At 40.3% G+C, this 26,535-nt stretch overlaps 3 protein-coding genes across 4 annotated transcripts; all 3 read right to left on the reverse strand.

Moving 5' to 3' along the window:
* Positions 1-878: 878 nt before the first annotated feature.
* kat8 (K(lysine) acetyltransferase 8) lies at positions 879-4,235 on the reverse strand. Its single transcript, XM_028412479.1, has 11 exons — positions 3,851-4,235; positions 3,411-3,485; positions 3,067-3,245; positions 2,929-2,982; positions 2,681-2,845; positions 2,321-2,410; positions 2,060-2,200; positions 1,845-1,938; positions 1,515-1,665; positions 1,243-1,397; positions 879-1,069 (listed from the first exon to the last, which is right to left on the reverse strand). Exons 1-11 carry the CDS (start codon positions 4,167-4,169, stop codon positions 1,005-1,007), a joined length of 1,488 nt encoding a protein of 495 aa, XP_028268280.1. The 5' UTR covers positions 4,170-4,235; the 3' UTR covers positions 879-1,004.
* Positions 4,236-7,975: 3,740 nt separating this feature from the next.
* On the reverse strand, positions 7,976-17,172 carry rab40c (RAB40c, member RAS oncogene family). Its single transcript, XM_028411942.1, has 6 exons — positions 15,811-17,172; positions 11,819-11,879; positions 10,672-10,732; positions 10,470-10,547; positions 9,167-9,389; positions 7,976-8,686 (listed from the first exon to the last, which is right to left on the reverse strand). Exons 1-6 carry the CDS (start codon positions 15,953-15,955, stop codon positions 8,412-8,414), a joined length of 843 nt encoding a protein of 280 aa, XP_028267743.1. The 5' UTR covers positions 15,956-17,172; the 3' UTR covers positions 7,976-8,411.
* Positions 17,173-18,176: 1,004 nt separating this feature from the next.
* pigq (phosphatidylinositol glycan anchor biosynthesis, class Q) lies at positions 18,177-26,265 on the reverse strand. Of its 2 annotated transcripts, none has more exons than XM_028413093.1 (14): positions 26,161-26,265; positions 24,351-24,561; positions 24,031-24,211; positions 23,544-23,746; positions 23,222-23,418; positions 22,986-23,117; positions 22,593-22,713; positions 22,308-22,434; positions 21,992-22,145; positions 20,135-20,246; positions 19,899-19,979; positions 19,692-19,806; positions 19,542-19,603; positions 18,177-19,398 (listed from the first exon to the last, which is right to left on the reverse strand). In XM_028413093.1, exons 2-14 carry the CDS (start codon positions 24,501-24,503, stop codon positions 19,246-19,248), a joined length of 1,791 nt encoding a protein of 596 aa, XP_028268894.1. In that variant the 5' UTR covers positions 24,504-24,561; positions 26,161-26,265; the 3' UTR covers positions 18,177-19,245. The 2 variants fall into 2 exon arrangements, with proteins under 2 accessions (XP_028268894.1, XP_028268893.1); XM_028413092.1 differs by lacking the exon at positions 26,161-26,265 and adding an exon at positions 25,561-25,657.
* Positions 26,266-26,535: the final 270 nt, after the last annotated feature.

Below are 26,535 nucleotides of genomic sequence, written 5' to 3' on the forward strand. Positions count from 1 at the left end.
TTTAGTGGTTTTGAAGTACAACTTTTGAAAATAAAACAGAAATCTCCAATCTATGTGTGTTTCTTATTTACATAAAAGCATAAAGTATAAAAAACTATTCAACATTTATGGGCATGTTTCCATGTAAAGTTACTCTTTAACCACAATGAATGTCTGTATCATACAAATGCAGAAAGTGTGAGAACCAAGAACATTTAAGTGCATTTTAAAGAATTTCATATGCATTGGATGCATGTCTGCAGCCTAAATTCTACTGCAAAGATCCCTAGAACTGCATATCAAAGCATCACAGCCAGCGGTGATGGAATCATCAATACAGCTGATCGATGACAGGCAGTTAGCAGGGCACAGCTATCATGTGTGTCAACCAGCAGCACACTCAGTAGCAGGCCCATAGCAGTAGGTAGTACATTTTTTGTTAGTTCAATCATTACTTCCTCATAGACTGACTTACTGCATATTACTGTAAAACAGAAATGTGTCTATACATCCATATGGTAGTCTCAGACAAAACACTGCTGCCCCCTTGTGTCAAATATAATCATTACACCACATACATTGCTGCTTAAGATACAAATCATTTTGTTTTCTTCATCACTGTATTTTTTTGAATTTCTGCTGTGAAAAAAGTTAATTAAACAGCAAAATACACAACAGAGAGTCTGGGAGGAAGGATTGTTGTTTTCCTAATGAAGTTCTCTAACAGGAACCAATTGACTGTGGTGTCTGCAGATGATTCAACTTTACAGAAAGACCTGCCTCTTAAGAATAAAAGAACAATTAATTAGTTGTGAACAACCAACAACACCCTCAGATTAAAAATGATAATTACCGTACATAAAAATACTTTTAGAACCCGAGAAAGGAAACAGGAGTGGTATCTTTTCATATTTACATTTATTTTAAGAAAATACAGAAAGAAGATACTAATAACTATATACAATGTGTTTTCATGACAGCAGGTGAGGAATGTGTGTGGTTGGTGTGTCATCAGCATCTGTCTTTCATTTCTTGGACAGTTTGGCCTGTTTATTCTTGGGAGGCGCCCACTTCAAACATGTAGTGTCCACTAAGAGGGAGAAAGGACACAAAAAGTGTGAGACAAACAAGAAAACATTCCACACATCACTTATCACCAGCAAAAAACCCCAAAACAATTTAACATCAGTGAATACGTGAGGCAAAGGGAAATGAAATAAATAAAAGACATAAGAGTGTTTGATTTGTGATGTCATCGCCTACCTGTGATTGGTGGTTTCTTGTACTGAGCACTCTTCAGGTGTTCCTCTACCAGTTTGGGCGTCACACAAATAACGTGCTGACCCTTCCAGTATTTCACCATATTGAGAGACTGCAGTGTGCTGATGATGTCGCTCTGCGTGATGCTCGTCATCTGACTGTGGAAACACAACATCACAATGAGAGCTGAACTGACAGGATCATGACCGTGTCTAATGGAGGATAATGTTTATGTAGTGGATTAGCCATGCCAGTTTTATAGATGACGTGTCTACCTGAGGTCTTTGATGGACAAAGTTCCTCTAAAGTCTCTCAGGATCTCCAGTAGGACCCAGGACCAGTAGCTTCTGTAGCTCAGCTTCCCCAAATCAGACAGAGGCTTCTCTGGAGAGCCCACTGTATTCTCCAGCTTAGACAGCTCGTAACCTGCAGTAAGAAACGTGGTTTATTATTAGCCTGCAACTAATGATTATGTAGCTATCAATAAATCTACACATCATTGATTAATAGTTTAATCTTTAACATTTTGTGCAAACTTCCATTTTACAGGTTAATATCTAAAAACAAACAATGCACACTTTTTAGACAGTGTTACACTCTCTTACTGAAAGCTATGAGGAACTTTCCGTAGCCTCTGCGTTGGTAAGGCGGTAGTGTGAGAATACACGCCACATTATTCCCATCTGGAGACTCTTTCTCCTGCGAAAGAAAAGGGAAACCAAGGACAAAAGTGAAGATCACCAACAATAATTAATAAAAAAGTGTTTGATAGAAAGAAAAATGATCGGCTCTAACATCAGTACTAGTTGATACGACTTACTTTGGAGAAGTAGCCGACAATGTGTGCTCCATGTTTGTTGACTTCAGTGAGGATGTAAAAGATGAAGGGCTCCACGTCGAAATAAAGCGTCTTGTGGTCAAGAAACAGCTTTGCTAGTAGACAAAGATTCTGACAGTAGATCTGTAGACACCAACAGTCAATCAACATTTCACTACGCATTGTACTATGTAACCGTGTATGTGACAACATTTGATTTGAACATTTTAGAGAATAAATGAATGAACGCTCCAATGTGCTTACCTTGTGGTCTCGACCGTCCACTTCATACACCGATATGTTACTCCTTCTGTATATCTCTTTGCCTGGAGGCTGCCTCCACTGACAGTGTGACTGAGGAGGCAAAGGTCAAACATTTTGAAGAAACATTGCCTACGTTAGCACTAATCACTGCAAAGACTTTCATTTCAAACATGAAAAACATAATGATGATGTATATGTTAATACATATAGAGTATGTGGAACCAAAAAAAGCATGTGTTTGAACTCAAACACTATTGTCCCATTTTGGTTTGTACTGAAAGAAATGAAATCTCTCCTCTCATGGAGATTCAATGATATGATGACACCCTTCACGCTAAGCCAAACGAAAGCAGCACTCACCAGGTGGTGTCTAAATGTCTTCTCAAACTTCATGTACTTCAGACAGTACTCGCAGATCCACAGTTTAGGCTGCTTTCCATAGTCCTCGGGAAATGGTGAAAAATACCAGGCATCGATCTCAAAGTTTCCTATCTGGATCTTATCCACATATTTCACTTTGGTGATCTAAGGGAGAGGCATGGAGGTAAGGGGAATTAAACTCAACAGTAACTGTACAAGGAGATATAAAAAGTATTTTAGTTACATACAGCCTCGTGTTCCTTCTCAAGTGCAGCTGTTGTTGGGTCCATCTCTGCATAAGTCTGCAAAGAAAAGCTCCATTAAATAACCATAACACTTCACAGCATCAGTCATCAGAGCCAGCACGATATAACCAACATCTCTACCTTCTGCACATGGTTGATTTCATCATGCTTGCGCTTCTGGTTGCGAGTGATCTTCCTTTCAGGCTGGTCGCCCAAATCAGTAACACCTCCGATCTCTGTGCTCTTTCTCACTGCATCCTTCACAGTCTTTGTAAGCGCAAGCCTGGCCTTACCCACCCACTCATCCAGACGCCTGTTGACTGCATGCCAAACAGAATGAGGAGAGGATCATTCAGGCTGCACAGCAGGTGAGACAAATGCAAATATATATATAGTAAAATAGATAAGTGGTGAAGAAAGAAGATATCAGTTGTATATATGTATGCTGTAATCATGTAAATATAGAGAAACACATTTATACTTACACCCCACATAGTGAACATAGAACTCCTCTCTGCCCTCCTGTTCATTCAGCCTGGACTGAATGACCTCTGCTGTGTCTGAAAATGGGCAAAATCAATCAGTTGTCATCAGGACACCTTGCAAACAACTTCGCGCCAAACTTCATTCAGATGTCTCAAATTCTATGCTTTAGCTTGTAAGTCTACATGATACGTGTTTTGGATATCCAAAAAATCTACCTTGAATGTGTCAGTATTATTTATTCGGCAGAAAAACTGTAACGTGAGCTAAGTTACTCCAATGAGAAATCCACTTTTAAAGGGCTTCCTGTGTTGTTTACATCGCTATGGTCTCTCCTAGGGTGCAGAATTTACTAGAACTGACACCAAATCGTTCGATAAACATATCTGAATCTGTCATGTCGCTGATTCTTGGGTGAAGGTGAAAACAGAACACCACTCACGCCATGACTTGTCGGCTCTTTGACATAAATACGTCTCTCCAATTTCCACCGACACCTCTTGCTCCCTGCCGCCGACGAGCGCCCCTTCTCGGTCCGGGTGAAGCTGACTACCAGAGCCCCCGGCTTCTCTGAGACGGCCGAGGCCCTCCGCCTCATCCTCTTCTCCGCCACTGCCGTTAGAAGAACACGCAGCCGGGATACCGCTGTCCAGCTCTCCGCGCTCGCTTTCTATGTGACTAGAATCCATGTCCACGTCCATTCTAGACTCAGAGCTTTTGTTATTACTGTAGCTATTGTGAAAGTCAGTCCCGCCAGTCATAACCCCGGCCGTTTTGAAAACAACTGCACGCCTATTGCACTCTGCGCAGCTTCAATAATAGAGGGGTTGGGCCTCGACGAAAAACCTGCCAACATGGCGTCCATGTGACGTCACTTCCGTCTCCTGTGTACAACTACATCTCCCATATTATTTGTGAGTTTACAGTAAGAAAAAGTATTGCTGAAACACGTAAACGAACAGAAACCAGAGAATAAATAATAAAAAAAACACATAACATGGGCGTTTAATCCTTACAAGAAAATTGCAACTACAGTTTGAGTACTTCCTGTTTTGCATCTTTTCAAAATAAAGCGTCACACTGATTTATTTCCACTAGATGGCAACCTAATCAAAAAACCTACTCCCCGTGTCCATCAGGGTGAATCACATAGGAGCTAAATATACCCGCATACTGGCTGAAAGATCAATAATATCTGGAGACATGCAGACTCCAACATTCAATAGTTTTATTGTGGAAAACGTCTCTCTCCATACATATTGCCTCAAACTGTACAATCAATAATTTAAAAATAAAAATAAAACAGAAAAATGTTCAGCTTAGTGTTTGAAGAACATTTTCTCTCCCTCACACTCAAACACAAACTCACACACACTCACTCGCTTTAGATTACTCAGCAGCGTCAGTCAAAAAAACAAGAATAGTGTTTTACAGGTTTTCTTTTTTTTTGAGTCCTTTAAACAAAACTGCTTCCAACACAACCAACACCATCACAGGGCAGCCTAGAACGTGTCCTGAATTCAAGTTTCTGCAAAACCTCTGCAAACATTTTCATGTTTTCATAAATGGAAATTTAGCTCAGGGGAAGCAAAAAAGAGCAACAAAAAGAAAAGGAAGAAGAACCACAACACAGTGGAAGTGGCTGGATGTACAACACATGGCAGCAATCAAAGCAGTATCATTATGTTGATGTGTGCGAGTCAAATACAACAACAAAAGCCTAGCATTGTTCATCACAGAAAGAGGAAGCTAAAAATATTGGCAACTACTTGAAAATGGCTCCTTCTTTCTTTAACACTGACCTTAAACAACTGAGCTGTTTCTACATCTCAGGTTCAGTGATCATCAGCATGGAAAATAACAGGCAAAAACACAGAAAAAGAACTGAAGTGAAAACTTGTAAAGAATCAGGTTCTTTTTACAAGCAAATCAATATTGATTTCCAATTTTATCTATAGTCATAGCAATGCATTGCACAAAACTGCTATAAAAGGAGCAAAGCAAGTTCCCTTAATGTTTAAGCAATCTGACTCTGGATGTTTTGGGGCTGTCGAAATCTTCCCTCAGCTGAGTCAAGACATCGTAAAGTCCCAATATACATAATGCTGGGATTAAGGGAAGGGGAGAGAAAAGGGGTGACAGATGAAAGTCCAACAACACAAAACAAATAAAGGGCTTTACACCAACCACCTCAGGAGAAGCAACCAAAAACAATCCAAAACACAGTGTTAAAACAGGCCAAATCCAAACACCTGCAAGTAAACCAGTTATTATTTAGGAAAAAGAACAAGGAGGGCGACCAAGAAAAAAATAAATGTGTAGCGAGAGGAGGATGAAAGAGCAGCGAGGAGAGACGAAGATGAAGCCCTCCAGAGATCTATGAAAGGAGCATCTATTATTCAGCAGCTATGAATCATGGGACAGCATGTGGAGGCGGGGGTGCAGATCAGAGGCAGAGAGAAGAAGAAGATGACAACGTGCTGCATTCGTTCCCATGGGGAGATCCAGTCGGTGCAGTTTGGTGGTTAAAAGGCAGCGACTCGGAAGAGTTCACGTGTTTAGAATTTTACTTGAGTGCTGGTTCAGCCTGATCAGCTCCTCATACCAGCAGGAAACTGATGTCGAACTTGTTTACAAGTAAAGGGCGCCCTTTTGTCTGGACAGCACAGCGAGAACATGGCAACACATGGCCAACTCAATGAACCTAAAAGGACTAAATGTTTTTTTTTCTCTAATCTGCCACTGATTTACTTTAGTAAGTGCCACAAAATGGCTTTCTTGTCCCTTTAAACCATCCTGCAAGTGTCTCATTTACTACCACACAATGTTAATCCCTGTCGTTTAACTGTTGGAAAGTTTAGGCTAAGTGCAGCTCGTCATGAGTGACATTTAGAGAACTTGATAAACATGGGTCACTGTTTACTATCAATACTGGTAATGTTCCACTTTTCTGTTCAGCTATTCCGACTAGTTTCTGTTTACAGTCATCAGACCTTTAGCTGACACCACCCTAGTCAAAAACCAGGAGCTACACTTTCCAGACTGCTTCACATCTGTTGCATTTCCTGTGAGGTTCATGGTCCCCTTATGACTAACACTGAAATAAATGTATGGAAAACACATTAGCAGGGATGAGAGGGATGGAGGCTATACATGCAGCAGGAAACACAGAAACAGGTCATATAACAGATGAAAACTGTGAGTGTTCGCAGTTTGGCGCATGATGGTTAAAATGATGCCCCACTCACATGTCCTTGCAAAGCAGACTCATTGGTAATAGAAGCTGTGGTCGGATTAGACTTCTAATGCGTTTTGGTGAATATGAGTAAGAACACAGAACCTTCTAAATCTCATTCCTGAAGCATAATCAGTGTCTTTGTGTTCTACATGCTGCAGTTATTTTGGGTCTGGAAAGATTTTTCATTTAAACTGACATCAGAAACAATGATTTAGCAAAACTGCTGATGATGTATTTTCTGTTAAATGACAAATGGACTAACAGACTTTGGGTGGGGTACCACTATGTGGGAGCTTGGACTATCGGTGTGTGCTTTTAGAAAAAACAACAGATAAGCAGAGAGATGTTTCTGCTACATTCAACAGGTGCGGTAAAAATGATGAGGTGTGAAACCTGAAAACACTGAGAGCCCCTTAACATTCATCAGGAAGTTCGGGGGTAGAGGAGGAGGAGGAGGAGGAGGGATGACAGTGAAATGTAGCTCTCTAATCGGTGCGGTTGACTACAACTCCCTGGACTACAATTCAAATAAAAAATCCAAATCAAGACAGATAAGGCTATTTTAAATGTAGATCTACCACTGAAACGCAGCCTCCTAAAATTTTATTGCAATATTTGTGAGCGACTAAAAGAGCCGAGGTTGGATATGCTAAGCATTACATGAAAAACAGGCCTGTTCTCAACAAACTGTATTAAAGGACAATTTGGGATCTGTTTTTTGAAGATGTAATTTCTTGAGTCTTTAATCTAAACTACATCTTCTCTAATTTTTCAGTTTCACTTCAAGTAATGCAAAAAAAAAAAGTTCATAAAAGATGAAGGGACCTAAAATAGGCTCTTTTTGCATGGTATCCATGGCAACAAGATTCACTGGTTCCCCTGAAAAAGTAGAAAGATCTGCAAACTGCAGAATAATAACATCTATAATCATGAGTGTCATCACAACTAGACCTCTGTGGATGAAATTTTATGGTTAGTGTGGTGTTTTAAGCAAGTATTCTGCAATGCTGTTTGTTGGAGGCCCTCAGCTTCATTTAAAGCTCATGCTCTTTTTTTGTTTTTTAAAATCCTGTAAGAAAAAGCAAACACTAACAAGTTTGGCTCTGAGACTTGGATCAGTGTCTTTCAGGTTTTTTTAAGAGGATCACAATCTGCAATTCCAACTCATACAATAAATGGAAACCTTCATTCATTCATCTTCTAGCAGGTGAGAAACCAGAATAAACACTGATCACTGAAGTGCTGATGAAGGACTGACCGGTCGTTAGTGTCGTCATGGTTAGCTTATTGATCATCAGAATAAAAAAACAAACTGAGGCGAGACAGAAACAGGAAATAACCAATGAAAGATTGAAATATACAAGTTAAAAGCTTGAGACAATGTTGTGGATGCACAGACACAATGAGTGCTGTGCATCATGTGGACTAACTCAATAGTTGGTGAAGGGATTTCTGTACATGTACTTAAGTGTTTGTGGAGTTTTTCCCCTCACGTTAGCAGATGAATGCAGTAAGGGTAAGCAGTCTGTGATTGTTCTCTGATATCCTGAGGCACCATTAGTGCCCCCTCACCCTCAGTTGGAGAGTACTTAGACTCGTGAAGGTAGGGAGGCAACACTAATTCATCCCTTTATCCATCATTCCTGCTCTTCAGCTTTTTCAGGTTCAGGGATTTCCTCTGCCTAACAACACCCTGTACAGCCGTCGCCTGATTCCAAATTGTTGTTTTCTGACCATCTCAAGACCTCCCAAGATGTGCCAGAAGTTAGGAGATTTTACAGTTGTTGCGGGTGCAGTTCTGTGGAGGGCTCTGCGGAGGACGGATGGACTTGGAGCGCTTCAGGCTGTTGCCTTTGGAGCCGCTGCCTGGATTGGCCAGCGAGTAGGAGCGTCCATGCATCATGACAGCATTCATGCCGTTGGCCATGGAGAAGGACTTGAGGTGGGACTTGATGGCAACAGGCAGCGGGAGCTTGTCAATGAGGTGGACTGGTGTGCAAGACACGATAGCTCTACAGCAAAGGTCCTGAAGGCTGAAGACTGCAGGGAGAGGGGTGGACAGAGAGGTGATTTACATTAGCTTGGCTTGTGATTGGACAATAATGCTCAACAAGAATATGACATTGCCCAAGAAATCCTCAGAAAACATGCTACATGCTACAAATGAAATGATGTTCAAACACACAGAAGAGCTGAGACTCAGCACATTAAGCCCAAATCTGTTCACTACTAACTCTCAGAAGATGTGCAAGACATCACTTCCCACTGCTTTAATCTGTAATTACACATGAGGGAGACAGAACAGTGACAGGGATGAGGTAGAATTAATTAGAGAATGAGAGAGTGTGTCTTGAGATATGACATCCATCTGTTGACAACTGTGGTCCATTAGTGCTCATTAAGGCATCGCGACAGCCTTTCTTTTTTCTTTTTTCTTGGACAGCAAAGGCTTCATGTTGTGTTGTGAGTGCATTTAAACAAGTTGCTCCCTTTGACTCCCTCTACTCTCCATCCACCCACCTCTGTTGGGTCTCCAGAACTTCTCCATGCCGTGCCTCATCAGGACGATGCGCGACAGTTCCGTGAAAGACTCGATGACATTGAAGTTGCACAGCGGGCTCACTTCGAAGAAGGTCATGCCATTCTTCTCAGCATATGCCCTCGCCTGCTCAGTGGGAACTTGCCGTTTGAAGGCCAGATGTAGGCGGTTACCTACGAGGATCCGAGGCACGCCTGGGGCATGCTGGGAGAGGCAATCAAAGCACAGCATAGGACCATGTTAGTGATGACACACTGGTGAAAGCTGTCATATGATGTGTTGATACTTTAGCTTGCAAATAGAAGATGAGAGCCATTAGTCATACAAGTTTGTTATTAATTCAACAAGCTTCAGGCATCAGCATGTAGGTCCCTCTAATTCCTCTCCATGTGTTCTGACAAAATGAATGAAACATGATGGCAGCAAGATGTCGACCTCTGTTCTCCTTCACTTCTCCTGACTGTCACAACTCATTAGGTTCTCTTCTGGGTTTCCTGCCTGTGCTCTTTCAGTTCTCAGGGTCTATCCACCGAGGCTGGCCTTGAATGGGAGGACGCAGCTCTGGCAGAGGAACAACAGCAGCAGCGGTGACAGTTGTGGAATGAGCAGCAGATACTGCTGGTTAATATAGCGGTCTGGATTTGTACTGTGTATTGAAGTGACTGATAATACGGACAACTGAAGAACGGGACCTGTTTCCCAAAAACAACTTATCACAAATTGTCCTGTAACCCAAATGATTAAGCGATCAAGCCCCTAATAAACCACAACCCACTGTAGGATTAATAATCCATGTACTCTTAATCAGTCTCAGATTTTGACTCAATAACCTCAAAGAGGCCGACCATGCTACTTTTTGTGGCGGTGAAGCAGGAAAAGCCAAAGTAAAACACACATTCCACAAGCCAAAAATACCACACACACACACACACACACAAAGACAGGAGCGGACATCCTCATTGTTTCCCAGTCTGCAGGAAGGACATGATGTGAGCAGCCCATGATATTCAGGTCTTTAAAGATCTGCTGCTACTGGCGCTTTGTGCCATTCCACTATATCAATTATAATGTTTTATACATTTTATGTTGCTAGAATTAAAACCCCCACTATACTTTCTTTATTTTTTGAGTTGTTTTATTCTGTTGCTGCTTTTGCTGCTATAACAATCTCCCCTGCAGGATCAAGTATAGAAGTATAAAATGTAATGATTTAATCAAACAAGCAAGTTATGACGAATGATACATGTCTACAACTCTAAATGGGCCACATTTATCAAACCTCACCTCATCAATCTCTCTGATCCACCTGTCAATGCCATCAAATGACCAGCGATTGGTGATGTCATACACCAGCAGAATCCCCTGAAGAAAGACACAAAACAAGCATGTAATTTGTAAGCTGTATGAATACAGCTTGAACCTTTGGATCAAGTCACACAGGTTTACTTTAAGCAGTTGCTCAATATTTAAGTTGTTAGTTCCTGACCTGAGCCCCACGGGAATAAGAGCGAAAGATGGTGCAGAACCTCCCCTGTCCTGAGGTGTCCCTGAGTAGAGAAGCACAGATTAAAGAGCAGCAGTGATCAACATTTCTTACTCAGTAGGCAGCCCTACCAAAGAGAAACACAAGGCCAACTCCAGTGGGTGGGTTTTATAAACAAAAATGTTAGGAGTAGATTTCTGAGCAAAGACTGGACACCACTGAAGGCAGCTAACAGTGATGCATCCGCATCCTCCCAGCCCCTAGCTAGATCTTGTGCTTTCACAAAGAGACGACAAAACTAGTTTGTTGTCCCTCTGTTCTTTGAGTCAGCTGCTTATTATTGTTTTTTTTTTTACAAACAAGCTGAAGTAAATATTACATATTTTAGCGACCATTTTCATCATGATATTAAAACACATTTCTGTGTTTTCAGTGACCAGCATGATGCCTAGAGGATCAAAGAGGCCATATCTAATCATGTGTTTTGATGACAGCTTATATCACACGTATGCTTGAGTGTTCTCTTTGCCGCCCCTGTCAGAGACTGAGAGGAGTCTGAATCTGAATCATGGCACAGAAATGAAAACTGAGATGAGGGACAGACTGTGTGAGCACAAGGAAAAGATGATATTAGTGCAGCAAAAGAACATTGAGACCAAACCATTAAAGACAGGAGGAAAAACTGAGGCAGCAGAAATGGGGAGGATTCTGCATCATAAGACTGCCTTCCACGCTCTCTCTCCACAGAGAAGACGAGGCGTTGGTTCTCCCCTGAGGAGTTGAATTCCTTGGCCTACTTCCACCATACAGGCCTCGCCTAACACTGCAGCGTGTCTTAACTGACAATTACGTGCATCTGCTGTGTGTCTAGATAATTTGTCAAGCAACAATATGTAGTAGATAAGGACCATGTATATTTTGCACTATGCAGCTGCAGGGTATACTTTCTTTTCTGTATACCAATGCTAATATGTTTCAAAGCAAGCTAAATATGAGTAATATTGTTAGATCCCTAGCTCTACCAGTACAACATAACATGTAATGATTTATTTCAAAACTTGAGGTTTACCACTGTGCCATACTGCAGGATATCAGCGTATCTGCATGACAAAAAGCCAGAGTCATACAGTGGGAATTGATATGGGCTTACCAAAGTTCCAGCTTCACCCTCCTGCCGTCCAAAAGAATAGTTGTTGTTTTATAGTCGATACCTGAACAAAAAGAGTCAGAGGCAGGCATTAGGGAAATACATGCATAAAGAAAGCCAACATCAATCAAGATTAGAATACTGCAGTCCAACAGAGGCTGGTGCTGAGCAAAATGACTCATCAACTTGAACCACTTACACAGAGTGCATATTTATCTCAACCCAGTTTACAGGGTTGAGATAATTGCATTTAAAAAAATTAAACAATAAATGCTAATACTTTGCTCTGAGAATATATTTATAACACCAACACTGTTGTTTATCATAATAATGTATCTGTGTCTTTGTCTATTTTCTGATTGCTACACAGCCCACATTTACTGTATGACAGTCAGAATAGAGGCAGCAGTGTAGCACCTCAGGCATCTAACAGATCTCAGACCCGTTGTTCAGCTCATCTCTGACAAACCTGTCTGACTCCTACACCTGCCACCATGCTGCTTCATGCCTGGACATGTTAACCTCAGTCTGCTTGCCAGGTTCCTGTGGTTTCCACTGATTCTAGTACCACCAGAGGCCAAACAGGTGAACCACTGAGTAATCGGTGTTTATCACCAACGATAACATGTTTATCTTTTGATTCAACAGGTTTGTTTCAACATAAATTCCCTCATAGATTTGGACTAATTAAAGCATAAGGTTTCTCATTCTTATCAAATGATCCTTATGATCATTGTGTATGAATCTACAGCCAATGATACTGACCAAGTTTTATTGGTACTATTGAGCACCAGCTTAAATTAAACCAATCAGTACCATATTTTGGTCATTAATTGACGGTATTGATCACCTCGACAAGCATGATCAAGCAGAATTTTAACGAGAACTTATCCATCATGTGTATTTTACATCTCTACCACTGCCCAGAATTTTGAGCTCAAATAATCATTACTCCACATTTTTCCACACAGATATGTAGATTTAAAAACTCTACACTTTACTGCAGCTGGCGGGTAACAGCTGCTAGCTAACAACATTAGCAATATCTTCCAATATTCCAGGAAACATAAAGCTGCTGCTGAGCTAAAGTGCTGAGCTCAGGGAGGCCTAATTGAATTGGAGTGAGTACAGGGCTTTGGACCAAGTGCTTCCCTTTCTCTCATTGCCAGGGCTCACTTTAGACATCCCAGATAATCAATAGCTTCTCTGATGTCTCTGATGTCTTAGCAGAAAGCTTCTATTCTGGGAGTTTGTTTCTTCTTAGCTGTGTGAAGCCTCTAATGCTTAGCTTTTCTAGAGAGAGAATTGGTCAGTAATACAACCAGTACTGATCAATAAGCTGGGCAATTCATCTGGATTTATCAAACATATATAGATGATAATATAATAGATGTGGAATAGTCAGCCTGCATGTGTATGAAGCAGGAAATAAAACCGTGGTCTCACAGCAGTGAGTGTGGACACTTAAGCTCTGTGGTGAACATTTAGTGTGTCAGACTGTGCATCTTTGAGGAAGATTAAGCCAGGTTCAGCTTTTTCATTTTACCTCCTAGGTCGTCTTTATTACACACAATAAACCGCCCCTCTCCTTCAGGAGTGCAGTATAGGGGGGTTATCAAGAAGCTGGCCTGCATCCAGCGATAAGTGCTGCCTATTGATATGCCACCATCAAACGGCTATAAGAAAACAATGGACTGCCGTGCCTGATCGACCCCCCTTGGGGATTTTCATTGTTAGTGTGTGCCAAATGAACAAAGATTTAAGAGCCTCACTTGTCTGGCTAATCCACTGAAAAGTGTCAACCTGCTTTTCAGATTTTAATTGGCTTCTCTACTTGGAGGCTACTGTTATCTGATGGCTACATTCAGCCTACTGTGAGATTAATAACCTTTTTCTCAGCATTGAAAATTAATTTTGAAATCCTCTCAGAGATTATCTGTAATGCCAACACAGAAGCATTTCATGGTATTGTAAATAAACAGTAAATCCCTCCTTTGTTTTTTAAATAATTATTCTGTTTGTCCACAAGACAATAGAGATTTGTCGACATCACATCATTTTGCTATCGTGAGCAACACTGACAAATTTGCAGGATTGTTTTATAGTAATCTGGGATTTTGGAAGGGATCCTGATTATAATTGCTTGACTCATTAGTTTGTCATTTCACTTAACAGTTTTGCAAATGTATCTACTCATAAAATCCTGGAAAAATGTTTGATGTTATGATGTGTAATTTGCCCAACAAGCATCCAGTGCACAATGATATGCAGTATATTTCCCATACATAAATATATAGCCAATCAATCTGTTCTCTTGTCCTGATCTGCTTCTCTTGAAATATTTAGCTTCCTCGAGGACTCTACACTAACCTCTTTGCCAGAGGGATGGAAATCAATAGCAGGAATTCTGCCTGCACAAAGATCCTCGTCAAAAGGCGTTCAGCTGTGTTTTACTCTGCCCTCCATATTTAATGAAGCTGTTTGAAGGCTTTTGATCTTTCTCGCATCAATTGGGACTGCTTCCTCTTTTAGAGACTGTTTAGGAGCTGGCCTGGCTCACATTTTAGCAAAACAAGGATGCAACAAATATTTAATAAAGATAACATTTAATATTAATCGACGCAGATTTATAAACAATGATGATTTAGGTTTTTAAAACTATTGAGTCACACTTGGTCCAGACCCAGTTAAACATTCATATAAGAAAAAAAACTACTTTTCATAAGATCTAAATTTAGAAACACAGCTGAATGGCCATGTAACAATAAACTATTTATTCGACACATTTGCACAACTGGGTCAATTACAAAATAGTCTTCAATCACAATTCAGAGATTCAGAGATTGTTAGCTCTCATCTTTGACTTTTGCTGCAATGAAACACTTCATTTGGCCCACAGAAAGTGTAGAAGTTTTCAAAAAAAACACGGCCTGAGGGGGGTCTCCATACTGCTGCCAAATGCCAACAGGCAGCACCAGCTATTGGTAGAATTTATTAGATAAGCGCTGGAGAAAAGGGGTCATTCTGCCGAGTGATGTATTTTTTATGAATGGTTGCAGTTACAGCTAAAGTGAGGGGATAGAAATAATTAGAAATATGAAACTGATATTTAATCATGAGCACAAATTTGAGTAATTTGGCGCACATGCCCCCCCCCCCCATGTTATTCATTGATGTTTCTTGATGAACACAAACAAGCAACGTTAGTTAGAAATAGGCAGTCCTACACTATTGCTAAAATATTTTTAGTGTTACTACCAAAATCATGTAGATATTTAGATATTTAAAGTTGACTTGGATTTAAACTGTAGTTTGTGCAGTGATAAATCACCTCTTCACACTTGTGAACTATTACTACACTGGGCACCATTACCTGCCTTGGAAAATTTTAAACTATATTAGTATGGTACAAGTGAAGTTATTGAGAATTAAATAATAGAATCTGTTCTTCCACTCGCTATGAATGCACAGCAGACAGACCTGCAGCAGGCTGCAATCAGATAGTGGCTGCCTCTGAGCACCTCCATTTAGAGGCCCAGCTGATCCAAGCCCCCACACCAAAGGGGAGATCATATGATTATGGGTACAACTCTTTCCCTTCACAGCTCATTGGACATAGGGCTGGCCTTACCTACACTAAATCAGTTAACAAAGTACACCCAACATGTAAAACCAACTGGGGTATAGTACCTTAACACTGTTGTTAGCCCCTGAGCTCAATGAATAGCATTGTTAATGTGAAATTATCCACTAACACAAAAACACACATACATTGTTGACTGTATGACTCACTTCCATGTAAATGCTGTGGGCTATGTGGGTTAGTGTATGTGTATGTATAATAGTGAAGAGAGCTCATTGTATTTTCTCCACAGTCCACACGGCAACATACACAGTTAGTATGTTCATGGCCTTTGTGATGAGCAAGCATGACACAACATGAGGAGGCCATCATCACAAACAGGACGCAGACAGCTAAGAAAGGAGTGACTCACCACTACTGTAAGCATAAGGGGACTCAGCAGATCCATCCTGCAGACTGTCCAGGATCTCTCCTTTGCCAACGTCGCTGTCTCCGACCAGGAGAAACTTGAGCAGGTAGTCGTAGCTTTTCACTGGGCTACCCTGGCTGCCCATCATCTCACATCTGAGCCACAGGAACGATGAAGGCTGAAGATGAGTGACTGAAAACGTAGATGGATGACCAGCCTACAAGCTTGTATGTATCGTTGTCCCTTAATCCAAACAAGGTTGGTTATGCCATGAATGTGCTGAATGAGTGTCTATCAGCATAAAGTCTGCTTTTCCACTTTAACTGTGGGCAAGTGGGTAATTTTCACACTAGAAACGGATCACAGCCTCAGAATAATATTCTGCTTGAAAAACAGGATGGGTGCCAAAAATGTGATCCTGGAAAGGAAACCATTTTATTGCTAAGATTAAAGATAAGAGAAATAAATGCTTGGCCAAAGCTGGTGTACACTGGGGGAAAATATAACCCAATGAAAATCTGACAGCTTAAAATATGTGACCATATCCACGGACACTTTTTTTTCCTTCTGCCAACAACTCCTTGTCTTAGAGAGGTTTACATTAATTAAAAATTAAAAGAACAGGTAATTAAAGCGTAACTCAAGCTGTATTCGGACAGGGTGATGGTTGTAGCTAGTGGCAAAACCTATGTTAGGAAGGAAAACATGCGTGTTGTCTGGAATGATAACCGTAAGAAGCTAGACAGCAGATGCAGTTTGCAGTAGCAGACTTGTCTGTAGAAACATGTTTGTTAGTCAGCTAATAAACTAAAAATCTGGAGGGCGTTCTGTGTTTTTACCTTTTAAACAAAGCTTTCTAAGCTAACTTAGTGGAGGAACAACAAGCTAGCGCCTCCGAAGAACTAGCAAGCTAGCTTAGCTATTATCAGCTGCTGTTAGCTCTATTCAAGACCATTTAAACCATTTATATTCAAAGACGCTACGCTACAACTAACTATGTAAAGTACTGCGTAACGCGTAATAAAATAATTTCCCAGTGAACAAAAAGACGAATGCTCTTTCACGCAAGCTAATAGTTAACTTAGCTAGCCCCGTAGCTCAACTTCAACCAACCGATGCCTGTGTAATTTCAGGCCCCCTTGTCTTTCTTTAGTCCGGGATGACAAAGATTCCTTTAACTTCTCTGCGTTGTGAGTTATCCAGCTAATTCCAACATCTGTAGAGGAATCAAAAGGCTGTGGGATTCTTACGTCCAGTCCCAATCTCTGCGCGTGTACTCTGTAATCTCAGTCCGTGGTGTTTCCATTTCTCTCCATTATACTCCGTCATGATCACAGCTGTGGCGTTTCAGCGCCGCAAAACAACACCGACTGAATACAGCGCTGTCAGATCCGCTGCTCGCCCCTATGTCCCCGCCCTCTCAGGCTATAACCCCGCCCACCCCGCAAATGATTGGTCTATTTCTGAGCAGCGACACAAACAGCGTTATCCATTGGCTAATCAAAACGCCATTCAAAGTTGGCTGTCAACAACTCGCAGATGGCGAGGAGAACAACAAAGGTGATTCATTTCTATCTGAATGCTGAACAAAGGAAAATGCATTTTGTTATGGAGATGAAAAACTGTTAAATTAAAGCTTGATTCATGCTGACACACCTAGTATAGTTAAACTAAATTATTATTATTTCATAATAAAATAAAAAACATTTTTTTCCTTTAAAAGAACATCAGTTTAATCTGTGAGCACCAGCACACACATATACTAAAATAGGTTAAACTGAGATTAAAGCAGATAAAAATCAAGCCTCCTATCTGACTCAATAGTGTTTCCTGAAAATGTTATATTTTGTTTGGGTGAAAAATCAATAAAAGCAATTTATATGTTTACATGACTAGCAAATCAAAATGCCTTTATTTGATTATCAAGCCTTTAAATTCATGTTAAATAACTAAAACATGTGCAATAGTGCAGAGGTGTGTGTTTTATCTGTGTCAAATCTCTTTTAAACATATAATGACTCATCTCTTGGTTCAGCTTGGCCAGAACAACCTCCAGAGGATGAACACCTACACACACAATGAATGAAAGATACAGACCTGTACAGGCAACAACAGCTTGAATGAGATGAAAGATAATAAAGTGAGCAAAGTACATTCAGCTTATCTTTTTTCCAGTAAAGACCGTACACAATACTTTCATTCATGTTAATTTATTCCAGAATTTTACAGGTACAATCGAAACAAAAATACTGGAAACACACACACAAAACATGATTTCTGCTTGAACTGTTTTATTATTAACGGTATAATCACATGAAAAGAATGGCAAATAATAAGGAATCATATTAGAATTGATCAAACAAGGCTCCAGTTCAAATGAATAAATGCTAATGTATCAATTTTGTTGTTATAAATGACAAAAAATAAATATTAATACATACAATACGAAAGTTAAAGGTCTAAACATAAAAAAGAAGAACTGCAAGAACATTTCCTCTTTTCACGACTCATTTTGAATTTAAGACCATTTGATTTAATTTGACATGATTAAGCACATGAAAAACTGACAGACAGAGAAAAATCTGATTTCATGCATGGCAATCCCTTCTGTAATGGTCTCATCTGTCAGAGACCTGTATTTCCAGTGTAACAATCAGATACATGGCAACAAGATCAAAACAACATTTATTTCATGTAGAACACATCTCTTACAGATAAAAAATGAAAAATATATGTAAAATAAATGTAAAAAATCAGTTTTTTGTACCATTTGATCATCACCCTAAGGAACAGTTCATCTATAAATAAAACTATCATGTACTATACTAATTCTCTCCTCGCCTCATTTCAACTGTTAAAAACAGACAGTTAAAGCGTTAAAGTAAGATTACAGCCAGCACAGAGTCTTGCATCACCTCTGATATGAGCTTAGTGGAGCCATCATTTGATGGCCAGCAGGCCAATGAAGCAAATCACAACTCTGGGCTCTGCATGGCCTGAGATGGAGCGCTGCTTCAGCTTAATCTGGCCTACACAATCGCATACCTAAACCTAGCTGAGATGGTGTGTGAGTTGAAAAAAGAGGAGGAAGAGGACAAGGAAGAGGTAGATGAAGGAGACGATGAGGGTAAATGAGTCTCTACTGACTAGAATGTCTGTTTATCAAGCTGTATTGTGTTGTAGCAACTTGTATCATTAAATCATAGGTGAAGCATATCCCAAAATACAGGAACTGAATGAAACCAAGAAGTGAAACTGTAATGTCCAGGTCATGTAAATAAAGTGAGAACTTCAGTTTTCACTATTGTAGGACGCAAAGGTTGATTTTTTTGTTCCTGGATGATGCAGTGCTGTAAAACATCTTTAAAGTAGTATAACGTAGTCGTTTTGTATATTATATATAGTATATGTCATTCATTACTCTATGGTTAATGTCTTTCAATCAGTCTTGGTAGTTTTGTGTCTCCAGGGGTAAATCAGCTCCCCAACAAACAGCTTCTTGATCAAGGCAGCCCACGAATCTCTGGGGTAGCAGCTGTATGTGGGGGTGCGGTAGGTCTGAACAACAGTGCTGCCCTTCAGAGGGTTAATCTGGGGGAAACAAATCACAATTATAATTCTGAAAATAATTACATATTGTTAGAAAAATATACCTCTAATCAATCAATCTGACTAAATGACACATAATAAGAAAAAAGAACATTTGGTACAGAACTGATGATGAGCCCTCTTACCTCCATCAGTAAGTGAAGGGCGGTGCCTGGCTCTTCGCACAACACACTGAACTTTACACCTTCTGTTAACACAAAAACACAAGTTTATTTTAAACTACTACTTAAACTTTTAAAGGCTTCACAGCGTCTAAAGAAGCAAAGGTGGAGTACCTGCCAGTCTGTAGGGCCGACAAATGCGAAGGCCGAGGGCGAACAGAGGGAAGGAGTTGATGAAATCCACGCTGAGATGGAGGATCCCCTGAAACAGCACCACCACCAGCCGCAGCTGAACAACACATGACACACATGTATAAGGCAAACCGATGCTGCTGCTAATGCAAAGTCTGGATGAAGGAGGGTGTTCGTAGTGTGTCTTACCAGAGTGAAGACCAAGTAGTAGAGCGCTGTGGTTGGCAGCAGGAACAAAAGGATGGTGAACAGCAGTGTTCCGATAAAGAGCTGGAGCACAACAAACAAAAAAACACTCATATTTAAAACTTGAATCCTTCCAAAGAAAGGAAGAGAGATCCAAGATGTGAGGAGCCAGGAAAGATGTTTATATTTAAATATAGATCAGAATGAGCTGATGAATTTACTATGTGTGTGTCTGTCACCTGGTCCAGGTCATATGAACAGGAGTCCACTCTCTGCCGAAGGACATTCCACTTCTTCCCTCTGAAGAGCCTCCAGAGAGATGAAAGGCCATAGATCTTCAGACAGTACAGCCTGACAGACACACAAACATAAGTGGTGACTGACAGCGAGTGTAAATGCAGTGAAAGCACAGACTGCCACAGAAACTGATCCACAATCTGACCAGCAGGTAGCACTGAGGAGAGCTGAAATCTCACCAAAACAAGGAGTTAGTGGAAGTCAAGTACTCTGACATTACCTTATTTACTGTCTTTTGGTATTAGGAAAAATGTCCTTTACTTAAAATCAGTTTATCATTTGTAAATGCAAATGACAACAGCTTATTCTGGATTAAACTGAATGGCTTGACAGACCCACAGCTTCTTATTTCCTTTAGAAGAAAAGTGACAGTGAGCTGTGATCACAGCAGGAGCTATTTTATTTTTAGGCCAAGGCACACAGATTTAACAAAAAAGACTCTAACAATGGATCACAATGTGAATTGTAACGCACACTCTCAACATGTTCTGAGAGCTTTGGAGCATAAATATGTAACAAGGAAAGTGGGTAATATTATATTATGCAGCATGAGCGAGGGAGAGCTATCTTTAGAGCAAATGCATAATTTAGTCAATCCTCTCTCCAACACTTATCACTGTGTTCAGACTCACAGCAGTTATTCCTCCTGGTTAAAACAGGACTGAACGGAAGCCGGAGGAGGTGAGCATATCTAAGAGTCAACTAAACAGCCACCATTTAAGGAAATTAAGAATTAAATATCACCACATTTATCCCCTAATCCTCAAACAGGATTTACCAGAGATGACAGCTTTACACGCCCCAACATGTCATCTAATTAAAGAGGATTAAGGGAAAATACCTTTTGGCTAGAAATCTAAAGGGTTAAAATAATCAATTCTACAATCAAACTACTTTTAAGGCTGAGCCGTGGGTCCAATAAATCACTGAGATGTTTTATTTCTTACGTGCAGAAAATGCTGTTTTTGAGCCTTACACATGTCAACTTGAGATATTTTTACCATCTCTAAATCAGTAGGGAAAGTACATGATCCAACAAGCACAAGAAATGCAAACCTTTTCGGCAAACTGAAGAGCAGATTTGTGTACCAGCTAAGGTAGTCTAAAGTAAGAAACAACTTCAATGACCCAGTTCTGCAACAGTGACGTCAAACAAAACATTGTCTTCTGTTAGTCAGTCTGGCTGATTTATGTTGTTGTAGCAGTTACAGCTACAGAGAAGCCGACAACAGAGTTGTCTCTTCTCTGGAGAATAAACAGCTACTTCTCATGCATGCAGCTACTTCTCATGCATGAGTCAGACACATGACTTCACATGTGTCTGACTCAGGGTGTGTGCATATTGTATCAAGCATTTTAATCGTTTTATAATAGACATATGCAAGCGAATACAACCCTTATGAATTTGAATTCAAAGGGATCATGGCTAATTCTTTTTTAATACACAAAAATACAAATATATGTCAAGCTAAGCTGGTAAGCCTGTTTTTCCCCACAAGATCCATTCTATTGTTTCTGGTGTCTGACCAGATCAAATCTTTAGAGCTGATAGCTGTAATTAATGGGACTTTGCTTTGAACATCTGTGGCATTGAAAGATACGGAAAAGCTGCCCTCTGCAGGTTTATCAAAGTAACATCTCACCTAAGTCCCTGCCTTAAATCAATACTGTATGTAGAATGTATTATGCAGGAAAGTTAAGTTTCTTCACTAAAACTAGTCCTCCATTTGAAATGTCCTGTTTTTCCTCTTAACATGGCCACTAGTTCTTTGCTTCAAACATAAGAAAACACAAAGTACCTGGCTCCGTATACGTAGAAGCAGTATATGTGGAAGGTGAGCAGGGCCACCATGTCAGAGAGCAGTGAAAGGGCAAAAGTCAGCCCGAGGCAGGCTGACAAACCTCCATACCAGAGAATCCCCTCAATGAATGGAGACATCAGGTGGATGTAGCCTACATGGACATACATCATAGTGAAAAAGCACACAAAGAAAAGAAGGGTGAAACAAAAAGAGGCTTGCAAAGCCTCTAGGGGACACAAGTGTCAACATTTACCAATATAATATAAATATATGAAAAATACAAAAACATGATGTATTTTCTGCTGTGACTCACTGATCCAGAGGTGAATGTGATAGAGGAAGAAACGGCCCAGAACCTGGTCCAGAGCCCGGTTCATCTTTAGCCCCGCTGGAGCTCCCATCAGCCACTGCAGCAGCTCCTCTAGTTCTTTAGCCACATGCTGGAGAAGAACCATAATGAGAAATGAAGCTCCCAATATAACCAATATCTAGTGTGACTGGCAGATTTTAACTAGTATAATTTATGCCACTGACACTCTAATTTGACCATGATAAAGGACCAAAACATTATATAGTCTGATCTCTGTCACACACTTACATCAGCTACAGGGACCAGTGTATTAGCCAGCACTGAAACGTGGTTGTCTCTATAGAGCCAAGACATCAGCAAAATGCCAAGAGCCACGTCCACCAGGAATGACACCAAGATGTTTGCTTTCCTGCCAAGGGAGAAACGGTCAAGAACAAAAGAGAAGGACTTTCACTATATGTCCAAGAGTCTAAATCGAGGAAACTGGACTTATGAAGCATTTGCACATTAAAAAAGTAGCATGCAATTAAAAGCAACACAAGAAGGAGCTAACCACGGTGAATATGTGTCCACTGTCAGGACAGATCCTAAACTTACACAGCTCATTTTGTATGAATAATAATAAAAATAGTGCCAAAATCTATACTGCACACTAAAAATACACACCCACCACATGCCTACCTCATGAACTGTGTGTGACCAACAGCTGGTTTTGGGGAGCTGAGAATTCTCATGTGTTCAGTTCTGTAGCTGAGCTGGACGCATGTGGACAGTTTACTGGACAGGAAGTGCAGCGGCCAAAAGCTGAATATTCTGCAAAGTAGATGTTAAACAGAACAAAAACAAATTTAACAGAAACCTCTTTCAAGAAGTTTGATTGTTATTCAGTTCTACTCTAGTCTAGTGAGTAATCTCACTTGATATTACAGATCCATGTCCATATGGAGAGCAGCCAAGTGACGAGCAGGCAGAGCGGCACAGTGGCCTGTTTGAGCAGCTCTACGATGATACTGGCTTCTCGGCCTTCTGACTGCCAGTGTGTCGACTTCAGCGGCCCATCATCATATTTGTCCAGGAAGAACAAAGGTTTGCTCTGGGCCACTGTCTGGAACATCTGCCCCAGAGGAATGCAGATACCAGAATTGGCAGTTAGAATGCAGACTTAACTTTTATATATTAATGAGCTACGGAGTAAATATGCAACATTACACATCACTGGTGTCCTAGATACTTTTCTACCTGTCTAAGCTCAGATGGTGGCTCGGATTTAGGGTCATGGTCTCCGGTTTCAGTGGGGTGAAGCTGTGACAGCATCACTTTCCTCTGCTCGTAGTGGACAAAGATCACCTTCTCCTCATCCTCCTTTTCTCCATCACCAAGTCCAGTATCCTTCTCCTCCTCCACACTCTTATTTTTTGCCTCCTGCTGAACTTTTTTTCCATCTGGTGACAAAAGAGCACTCTATAAAACACAAACTGACACTGCTTTCTGGGGTATGGGAAGTGGGAGACACAACACCACAAATGGCCAGAAGGGGGCATGAGTGAACTGTGAAAATCTCAGACTCCTAAATCTTGCAGGGCAGCCCTCTGTTTGTTCCTCTGACTGAGGTTAGAGTCAATAATATCTTTTACATCTAACATCAACATATACTGTTAACAGTTAGTCTGTCCCAGCTAAAAGAAAAACACTTTGTTTCAGTGAATTGCAGTGTAAGGGTTCTTACTTTGGCTCATGATCTCACAGATGAAGCCGGTCTTTCCGATCTCCCGGCTGATCTGGAGCCAGCGCTCTTGGGGGAAGATAGTACTGAGGTCTCGGAGGAAGCTCTCCATGCCCTCCTGACCCTCTTTGGGTAAACTCCAGGAGCCTAACACTGACAGCTCTACCCCACTTTGAGCCTGCATCTTAGATTAAAGTAGAAGAAGAAAGTCATGCAGTAATTTTGGCTTGCGTTGTAAACTTTTTATAAATAACATATATCTTCTTTTGGCCATTATTCTCCATAAAGATTCCATCAGTCAAATGTCTTGTTGGTGCACCAACCTGCTGGATGTACCGTTTGACCTGTCCTGGGATGAAGGGATAGTGTATAACCGCCAGAACAACAGCTGAGTCATGACCGGTGATCCAGCGACCCACCAGCAGCCCGCTGTCTGCCCGGTTACAGCACTGTGGGAAAAAAACCTTCAACACCATGGTGTCCCTGTAGCTCAGAGACCCTTCAGCAGAGACCTCCTTCAGCACCTCTGATGATCTGGGAGAAGAATGATCAGGATTGGCAGTAATTAAAGTCACAAATGACCACAATGACGGAATAATCAAAGACTTTATGTTCAACTTAATTCTTTGTTTTTTTACCAGCATTAAAAAGTAGAATAAAATATATAATTAAAGAATGACGGATAGGCATGTCTTAATCTTTCCTGCATATCAGTGACTTTAAGAGTACTTTATCTTAAATGCCTTTCAATGATAAACAACACAATTGCTAAACAGTTATAAAAAAAAACATACAGGAACCGGTGCTGCAGACTTGGTTAGGCTAAAATCCAGCAGTGTATGGCAAAAGTGAGAGCCATAAAATTGTCTTAAGGCAAATAAAGCGAGTAGCTTTGACAACAATATGCACGTTAGTATTGCAACAACCGTGCAACTACTGCGTGTCGTTTCATTGAACCCCGCGAAAGATCACGTGTATATAGAAAATGAATTGTAATAAAATATTTAATACCTGCTAATATCTTCTTATTCGTGAAAAATATCCCTGTGCTAAGAGTGTGTTTACAGATACACAAAATTTCATTTTTTGTAAAGAAAGATTGGAGAATGAATGGGACACGTCAGGGTAAGTTGATGTCCTTCTCTTTTGCCCTTCAAATATCGAGCTTGGAGCGTGTTGTTGTGACAACAGAAAGCCCGGGGCAGGAATGCCATTGATTTCAGAGACGGTAATGTCAACTGGCAAGCTAGTACGTGAAGTAGGTTAGCAGTAGTATTAACGAAAACAACTGATTGAAACGTAGGTTCAAACGTACCAACATTCATACGAACCGTGATAATGATTTTAATGGGTTATTTTGTCCTCAACCCTAAATAAAATGACATGACGTACAAAGTTTTCTCCGGTCCATCTACTCAAAGAGTTCATAATGACAGAGTTTGGTAACTGAAGCCGATTCAGGGAACAACAGTCAAACAGTGTAAAATCTGTGTGCGCACCAAATATTAGATGCTATTAAATTGCAGTATTTACCTTCTTTAAAACAAACGCAAGCGTAACCATCCATCTGAGACGCTTAGTAGAGTGTAGCTATGTAGCGATAGCCGCCATTTTCTTTGTTGACAGTCCGTTCTACAAAACGTTCCGGTAAGAAACACTTGTTTATATATTGTTCCTCTATTCGCATCATCGATTCGAACCATCAAACCTGTTTTTTCCTTCAAATTACAAGTACAAAAATGAACATTATAATTGTAATTATGATCGCCGTTTACTTTTTACATAGTTTCAATGAACGGACATAAATTAGTTGGCCATTTAATATCACAAAGTTACGAACTATAGTGATGTTACCTGTTGTTGTTAATTAATAATGGTAATAATGTTGTTAATATGGGTTAATATCGTAACTTGTGAAATTTCAGTTTGCCTGTTTTTACGACGCTTGCAGTGTATCACAGTGAAACAGAAGACCTCTAAAACTTTGTATTTGATATGATCGTGTGTCTTATCTGGGTCTTAAATTATCTGTAAAGTAAATACGTTTTTTACTTATTACATGGAGTAATAAACATGCTATGGGTAAATCAGTAGCCTATACAAATGTCAACAAATTAATCTGCTTTTACTCACCGGTAAATGGTCAGAGTGTGCTGTTGCTGTGAATGAGGAGTTGGCCCGCGCAACTGTAAGAGATTTATCTCTTGCTGCAATGACACAGCAACAAAAGGGCGCCATGAAAACCTTCAACAGACTAACAATAATTACAATATTTAGACATAACATCAGCATCAAGCCATTCAATAATAAAATGTCACGTGTGTTTTAATGTTTTGCTATGAATGTAGACAAACTATTTAACGTAAAAAAAGTGGTTCACAGCTATAAATTAGATTTATTTATACTTTATTATACTTTTAATTTAATAACTTTTATTATACTTTTTATAAACTACACAACCCAGAAGCTTTAGCGAGCGACTGTCGCGATGGAGTATGGGAAAGCAGG

This window comes from Parambassis ranga, chromosome 8 (genome assembly GCF_900634625.1).
Source record: "Parambassis ranga chromosome 8, fParRan2.1, whole genome shotgun sequence".
Lineage (NCBI taxonomy): Eukaryota > Metazoa > Chordata > Actinopteri > Ambassidae > Parambassis > Parambassis ranga.

Coding starts and splice junctions, on each gene's coding strand:
- pigq (XM_028413093.1), bottom strand. CDS start 24,503: ATGGTGTTGAAGGTTTTTTTCCCACAGTGCTGTAACCGGGCAGACAGC. Junction 23,747..24,030: donor CTGTGAGATCATGAGCCAAA/GTAAGAACCCTT, acceptor TTTTGTCACCAG/ATGGAAAAAAAGTTCAGCAG. Junction 19,807..19,898: donor ACTACTTGGTCTTCACTCTG/GTAAGACACACT, acceptor TGTGTTGTTCAG/CTGCGGCTGGTGGTGGTGCT.
- kat8 (XM_028412479.1), bottom strand. CDS start 4,169: ATGACTGGCGGGACTGACTTTCACAATAGCTACAGTAATAACAAAAGC. Junction 1,666..1,844: donor AAAGTTCCTCATAGCTTTCA/GTAAGAGAGTGT, acceptor TTCTTACTGCAG/GTTACGAGCTGTCTAAGCTG. Junction 1,398..1,514: donor TTGTCCATCAAAGACCTCAG/GTAGACACGTCA, acceptor GTGTTTCCACAG/TCAGATGACGAGCATCACGC.
- rab40c (XM_028411942.1), bottom strand. CDS start 15,955: ATGATGGGCAGCCAGGGTAGCCCAGTGAAAAGCTACGACTACCTGCTC. Junction 11,880..15,810: donor CCCTTATGCTTACAGTAGTG/GTGAGTCACTCC, acceptor CTTTTTGTTCAG/GTATCGACTATAAAACAACA. Junction 9,390..10,469: donor GGATCAGAGAGATTGATGAG/GTGAGGTTTGAT, acceptor TGCCTCTCCCAG/CATGCCCCAGGCGTGCCTCG.